The sequence below is a fragment of the Anolis carolinensis genome, chromosome 4 (genome assembly GCF_035594765.1).
Source record: "Anolis carolinensis isolate JA03-04 chromosome 4, rAnoCar3.1.pri, whole genome shotgun sequence".
NCBI lineage: Eukaryota > Metazoa > Chordata > Lepidosauria > Squamata > Dactyloidae > Anolis > Anolis carolinensis.
In genome coordinates, this window is record NC_085844.1 from 163,500,009 (window position 1) to 163,508,058 (window position 8,050).

At 37.5% G+C, this 8,050-nt stretch overlaps 1 protein-coding gene across 1 annotated transcript in view; it reads left to right on the forward strand.

The window, feature by feature from the left end:
- LOC134298704 (actin nucleation-promoting factor WASL-like) overlaps positions 1-6,089 on the forward strand; it is a 31,153-nt gene extending 25,064 nt beyond the window's left edge. Inside the window, exon 5 of the mRNA XM_062979766.1 lies at positions 5,835-6,089. Coding sequence (XP_062835836.1) covers positions 5,835-5,920 — 86 coding nt within the window. The 3' untranslated portion in view covers positions 5,921-6,089. The remainder of the gene's footprint in view (positions 1-5,834) is intronic.
- The last annotated feature ends 1,961 nt before the right edge of the window (positions 6,090-8,050 follow it).

Consider the following 8,050-nt stretch of genomic DNA (forward strand, 5'->3'; position numbering starts at 1 on the left):
TGTCTTCCTCCAGATGTGGTGGTTTGTGAATGCTTCGATAGAGCTTAACATAATAGTTTTGGAGTACATCCAAATAATGGTTTGTCATGCTCTTTGCTCATTCCCAAGTGATATCCAACATTGTACAACCAAAAATATAAGCAGTTCCTTAGGTGAGGATAAATCATTTCAAGAGCATTTTTGTGGTTGACACCGGAAGCTGTATGAGCAGGTCAAACCCACAATCAATTTTTATAGCACTGAAAAAAGTCATCGTTTGGACCAGAGCTCCCAGAACTCTCTAGTTAGCATGGCCTCTGGGTATTTGCTCTGGATAGCTGAGAATGATAACTCAATAAGATAACTGTTCCAAAGGGTGATTATTTATGCATGTGACCAGATTTAAGAACATCATTTTAATGTCCTGAATTTAAATCATTTTGTTGTCAAATGACAGGGTAGGAAATACCAGGGAAAACTGACTCTGACCTCCGATTCAGTCTTGATGCTAACAATACATTACAATGGAGTGACATCAGACTCATTTTCTCTGGGAATAAAATTCTTCATTGTCTGATGTGGGTGGTCTATTAGTAAGGATATGCATTAAAATAATTTGTGGCTTTGTAAAGCATCAAGTGAAAGGATATTACATTTATGTACCGTAAATTAATAGGTGTATGTTGATGTTTGCAATATCTTACATGGCTGTTCCTAGTTTACACTTTAATGTGCAGCGGCTTCCACACATGTTCTGTTTGCATGCTCTTCACATGGTTTTGTCACATAGAAGTGCCATTCATCCAAACCTTTAAACTGCCATTTTGTATTCTCTCCTCTTCAGCAATGGCCTAACATGGTCCCCAGGTGTTGAGAAGTTATTTGTACAAACATATTCTGACATTTTAATTTTTCATACACTTTCCTACAACTTGAACTACTACTTCCAAATTCTTTCAGCTACTCATTCTATTTATTTTATACATTTATTTAATTCACCTGCATACTGCCTTTCTCACAGAGTGGGCTCAAAGCAGCTCACAAAAAGAATTGCTTAAAATCCGACAATACTTTAAAAAATGTCTCTTAAATAAACAAATAGCTATTTGGTTTCATTTGAAGAAAGAAGCCAGAGTTCTTGCAGTTATTACCTATGGACATCTCTGCTTAGTTCCATTCCAGTTCACCTTCATTGAATTTATCAGTTTTGCTAACTACAAAATCCCAAATTTCGAATTTCCTCCAAATTAATGCTTTGTTGTAATGCCTCCTCTCCTGCATTTTTAGTGTACTCAAAACCTGAACTTGCTAGTAATCTCCTCTTAATCTACCATTGTCTGATATGATCCAAACTTGTGTCAAAGGTTTTGTGCTTGTTTTGCAAAAATAAAAACCTCCCATTTTGCAACGCTCCCCAAACTGAGACACAAATACCTCAAGCCAGAGTTTCTAAAACACCCTAAACCTACCATTGTCCGATTCCCCTAAATCTGTGTTGAAGTTTTGCAATTTCTTTGAATTCCCATCAGTCAGTGTAATTGACTTACTCACCAGTGGCAAAGCTCTGACACATATATGATCATGTTTTATTTTGGGGTGTTTACTATACTGTCACGTGAGACAACTATTCTTTGTTTTTGAGGGTGCTGAATGTTTTTAAATGGGCAAACCAAGCATTGTCACATGTTTGGAATGAAATTGATTGGATTTTGGAGATCCTAACGAATCTGTGCTTGTGGATATTGCAAAATTTGGGGCTTTCATTGCAAAACTTTGGTGCAGGTTTTCCAAATTTGGCTAACTTCAGTAACAAAGTTGACTTTATCTAATTATGTTGGTAAACGGAGAAAACATCTTTCCCCTGGAAAACTACACCTCATCTTTGTCTGTAAGGGTATAATGAGGTTTTTTGAAACCAGATGGGAACTCAAGGCTCCCTTAATATTCACGACAAATTTGGGAGCCTAATAGGTCTGGAGCTATGGCAGAGATAAATTCATGCCCTACCTCTCTGCCCATTTGTATAAATTGAAATGTAATGAGAAATAGCCAATGTTTGACTGAATATTGTGTGATTAAGTAGTCAGTTGTTAGAAATAATAAATTTGTAATAGTCTGAAATTGTTAATTATAGTGTATTATCCTAAACCTTCTTTTATTGGAATTTTAGAGGCTATACACATACAATGTATATTGTTAGCTTGTTAGTTAGTTGAGGTAGTTTCTTTACTTCCTGAAAAAAGAATCCCATGTAAAATGTATCTTGTTTAATTCATAGCTTCACTAATAACATGGTTTAATTCTAAGATGTGGTGGTAATCACTGGAGGCAGATTTAAAATAAAAGGACCTGTATTTGTATGTGCCTTCAAGTTGCCTGTCAATTAATGGTGATCCCATGGATTTCACAGGGTTTTGTTCAACAAGGAATACCTAAGCCCCTTCCACACAGCTAAATAAAATCCCACATTATCTGCTTTGACTGGAATATATGGCAGTGTGAACTCGGATAACCCAGTTTAAAGCAGATATTGTGGGGTTTTCTGCCTTGATATTGTGGATTATATATCTGTGTTGAAGGGCCCACAGATATAGCTTTGTTAATTCATTTCTCTGAAATAAAGCCTACAGCACCATTGGTGCCTTTAAGGATTTGGTGCCTTTGAGGTATTGCTAGATTTTTTTTTTTAAAAAAATCATTTTTCAGAATTATTCTAATAAACTACCAGGAAGTACAATATTATACCTAATATTAAGTACAAGGATACTCTATCCACTCATCCATTCATTCACATTTTAGCAACTCAGAAGGGAATGATTTGTGTTATGCATATTGATGTAAATTCAGTTCAGTGCAGATTGTGAAGCCACTAAAAAACCTTTAATGGGCTGACACCCTAATATCAAGTATATTTTGTTCACAATCTCAATAGGCTTCCTTTCAAGTGCAGTGACTCTAGCCATCACCTTTGTGAGTGATCTGAATATACGCCTGAACATATGGAGATGCACCTATTATAGCACACAAAAGATCTAAAATTTAAAAGATATTCTCATTCATTCTGATTTCAAAATATCTAATTTAGAACCCAGGACTATTATCACAGGGCATTTTAAGTGTGGGCATTGTGACGTTTGTGGTCTCACGTCCAATATTAAGCAATTCCAACATCCATCACTGCACATCAAAATCAATTTGAAAAACTATATGACTTGTTCATCAGAAAACGTAATCTATGCAATTCGATGCCCTTGTGATTTATTATATATAGGTATGACCACCAGACCCCTGAAAATCAGAATACAAGAGCACCGATCAAAAATTAAAAGAGAAAGTTTAGACTCCACCCTATACACCCATTTACAACAAAAATCTCACCCATATAACAGTTTTAAATTTCTTGCTCTAGAGAAGGTTTATGCTACTAGCTACACAGACATCAAAACTAGTCTCCTCAGAAGGGAAACCTTCTGGATTCACAAACTGAGGACCATTACCCCTCATGGTCTAAATGACAAATTGGGCCTCACCTGCTTCCTGTAATCAGGTATTTAAATCACTAGGGTACCATGAATGGCTGCTCGCACCACAAAATCCACAGCAGCATATTGATACTGCAAACATGTGAGTAGATATGTTTACTACTATGTCTGGGGAAAAGGTAATTCCTTGTTTTTAACTTAGAATATCGCATACCTTGGGGTGCTTTGACATGTCTATTTTAACAAGGTCTATATAATTTATGATTTATATCTTATAAAGAGCACAACATTAGACAAATTTCCTTTTATTTTTATCTCCGTTAAGAATACCTGATGCAGAGCCATCAATAAAGAAATAATAAAACATTTGCCGCTTACCAGAAGAAGAAGGGTTACTGAAACTGGGATAAAACCCGGGAACCAGTTGTAAATGGCAAGAACGGATATATAACCACCTACTCCAGTCAATAACCAGCTACTCAGGATCTACATCAGCATTGGCTCTGTCTCCTTGGCTTTACTATTGATCCAAAACCTGTGGAGTCCTGAGGAATCCTTCCAGAACTGCAGAGACTCTGAATCGGTTTGCCTTTAAGCCAATCTAATCCTTTTAGGACTGCAGAGACTTATATCATTGCGTTTGATTTATAATACTGAGTTAGATACTTTTGGCTTATATACCATAGGACTGAGCATTGATTCTGTGAATGTAATATGTATATGATGCTCTAATATACATATTGTGTACTACTTATGTTTTGAACCATTATTGTGTTTTATATAGCTCATTACATAGTGAAGTAGTTAACCTAAGGTTTCTATGAAATGTGAGTTCTTCAATACATACCCTGGGGGTTCCATAAAATCACTAACATCCCTACTCATGCACTGAAATGTATAAATAGTAAAGGTAAAAGTTTTCCCTTGGCGTTAAGTCTAGTTGTGTGTTCATCTCAATTTCTAAGCCATAGACAGCTCCAAGGTCATGTGACCGGCATGACTACATGGAGTGCCATTACCTTCCCACCGAAACGGTACCTATTGATTTACTCACATTTGCATGTTTTTGAACTGCTAGGCTGGCAGGAGCTGGAGCTAACAGCGGGAGCTCACTCTGCTCCCTGGATTCGAACCGCCAATCTTTCAGTCAGCAAGTTCAGTAGCTCAGCAGTTTAACCCACTGCACCACCGGGGGCTCAATCTGTATATAGAGGGGTGAAATTATGGAGCATTCTTATTCCATCTCTCTGTTAAATAAAGCTCCTGGAGTATTTACTGGAATATCAATTGCCTATACTACTTGCTTCGTACAATCTTTGTAGGGGTGTGTCTACATTGTAGAATTAATGCAGTTTGACATCACTTCAGTTGCCATGATTTGATGCTATGGAATCATGTAAGCTGTAGTTTGGAGAAGCACCAGCACTCTTTGGCAGAGAAGACCCTGTAAATCTACAACAACTGTGATTTCATAGCATTGTGCTATGGCAGTTAAAGTAGTGTCATTCTGCATTAATTCTACAATGAAGATGAACCCTGGTAGCCATACTAGTCTACTGTGTCCAAAACAATAAGTTTTGTGGCATAAAATATAGTTTTCTTTTGTGTCTGGAGCGACTTGATTGCTTCTAGTGTGAGATAATTGGCCTTATGCAAGGATGTTGCCCAGGGGACGGCCGGATGTTTTGATGTTTTTACCACCCTTGTGGAAGGCTTCTCTCATGCTCCTGCATGGAGCTGGAGCTGATACTTCAGGTTAGCTGCACAACCTTCAGGTCATCATTCCTGCTGGCACAAGGTTGTAACCCACTGCGCCACTAGCAAGTTGTTGCCTACATCAGGTGCAGACTCGTGGAATAGGTTGCCATCTGTTTTTTGTTTCTCCTTAATAGACCAAGTTTTTAAAAAAAGATGACAGAAAAAAGTACAAGATGCAAAGACAAATTCACTGCCATTTATTCCATTAAAGCACATCCTTTTTTCAAAGTCATCCGTTAATGCTTTGTTTTGGAAAAGTAATGCTTATCTGCATCCAAGTTATGCAAATCTGCATGTGGGTGGGATATATAAGATCCTTTAGTAAGTACATTTGGATTCTGCAACATGTTTACAATTGTGGCTGGCATTGAGCTGACAAGATGTGTGCGGTCTCTAAACCTGTGGCTTTTAACTCGGAAGTTTGAAAGCTCTTTTGTTGCTGCCTTAGAATAGGATAAGGAGACAGAGAGGTCTGCAAGCATTTGAGAAAAAACAAGTGTTTGCTTTCAGCTTGCTTTTAAATAAATATTTAGAAAGACTGGTGAGCTCTGCTTCGTGGTCGCTGCCAATGGTTCAACTTTATTTGAGGCTTACTTTCCTTTTTCTGCTTTTTAGGTTTTCCTGTTGTTCAGGCCCACATGGGGATGCTGATAACAAGACTGGACAGCAGTACTTGCCAAGACTTAGGTCGATGGGCCTAAATGGATAAAATAGAAATATTGGAATATCTTGTGTGTATTTGTTTATCCTTCTCCCCAAGCTATTTGTGTCACAGCCAAATGTGCCATGATGGATTTGAAGTGGAGTGGTCCACGTCCACTATAAATAAACAAGCACATTAATAAATAAATAAAAATACAGAAATCCAAATTTGGCAGCTTTTCCATATTCATAAAATGTTTCGTACGGTCTCAAAAGACAAGCTTCCCATAAGATTTTCCCATACTTCCTAGGTCTTGCAGCATATCAAAACGGTCATAAATGGCATATTCAAGGTCTGGAGTCATACAGATTAGTCTTAATAAGCTCGAAATCTTGAAGTGTTTGGCTCTATAAAGCTTTAAAGCCAAAGACATTTTGATCAACCATATGTATACATCTATTTGTGCTTAAATATCCTAAAGGCACCAGATCAATCTGATTTGGAAGCTAAACAGATTCAGCTCTGGTTAGTATTTGGATGGGCAACATAACTAATATGGATACTATAAGCTACATTCAGGGGAAGGAATTGGCAAAGCCACCTCTGATTATTCCTTGCCTAAGAAACTATGTAATTCATGGGGTCATTATAAGTCGACAGGTGACTTGAAGGCACACTCATATAATACATCTGTCTAATACATTTAACTGACTTATAATGAAAATATTTTTAAAATATCAGTTAAGACAACATGATAGTTATTTTTCTGTCCCTGAATGTTAGTCTGCCATGGGACATTTGAAAGCCCAGTGTATGCCTTGTGCTGGAGTGCTTGAGTCTAGTCTCTTCCAAAGCACTAGGAGAGGCAGAACATATGGAAACTATTTTGGAATGGAAGCTATGTAAAGTATTATTTAGCTGTGGAGTCTGTGACTAGACAACAAGACAGAGCAAAGGAATGAGGCCTTACCACAGAGCTATTAAACCTGAAGACCAGCAAGGGTGTCATTAAAACTAAGTAGTTGTTCTGATTATGAGTGAGTAATTTTAGTTAGGAGTTCAAATGACTGCTAGTGCTACAAACAAATGCATGTCTTCTGTTTGCTGTTAAATAAGGGCCACCAAGGAATAATTGTAAGAATGGATTATGGCTGAATTTGATTCAGTTATATCCATATCTATGTTTATAAACATGTGTATATGTGCCCTCAACTTGCCCATAGACCAAAGCTGACCCTCATGAATCTGCCTTTGAAATATAGCCTACAGCACCTGCTATTGGTTGGCATTCTCCCATGTAATAACCAGAGCTGACCCTGATTAAGATCCAAGAACAGACAGGACCTGGTACTTTCATGGTGTTTGTCCATGTTCATAATCATATTTAAGCAGTCTGTCTATCACTCCGTTCTTCCATTCTTTGAACTCATCACAATCTTTACTATTTATTTATATTAGTTAAGATCTGTGAGGGATTATAAAAGAGACTCCATGTTAGAGGTGAGTTAACTGGAAAGGAGTTGTTGTTGGTGATAGCTGATTGGCTGAGCCAGCCAGATTTCTGATTGGCTGCTGCATCTAGCCTGACACTGAGACCAATGGTTTCCAACTGTCACTTTTATTCTGGAGAGAGAGAAAGTAGCTGACAGGAATTTGGTCAGGAATAAAATGGCTGTCATGCTCTCCTAAGTTTGATTACTTAAAAAGGAAATGAGGCATATTTAAAAGGACTGTTATATACTGTTGCCCTGTGTGTGTTTTGAACTTTTGAACCTGAATAAAGTTACTGTTACATTCAAGCATAAGTAACAATCTTATTACATAGCAGAGTTTATCTTGATTTAAAGATTGTGATAAAGCTTCTATTTACCTATTTATTTCTACAAACAACCATAAGATCCTACATCATAGATACAGTTATACATTTATAACTACAAATTGTCCCCTGATCCAACTCCACAGACCCAGGCCCCTTCTACACTGCCATATAAAATCCAGATCATCTCCTTTGAACTGGATTATACGGCAGTGTAGACTCATATAATCCAGTTCAAAGAAGATAATGTAGATTATTTGCTTTGATAGCATGGATTATATGGCAGTGTAGAAGGGGTCCTGCTTTAACAGCCAGGAACTGCACTGAACGAGGGAGGTCTATTCTGTTGGTGAGCAGGGTGCAGCTGGATGA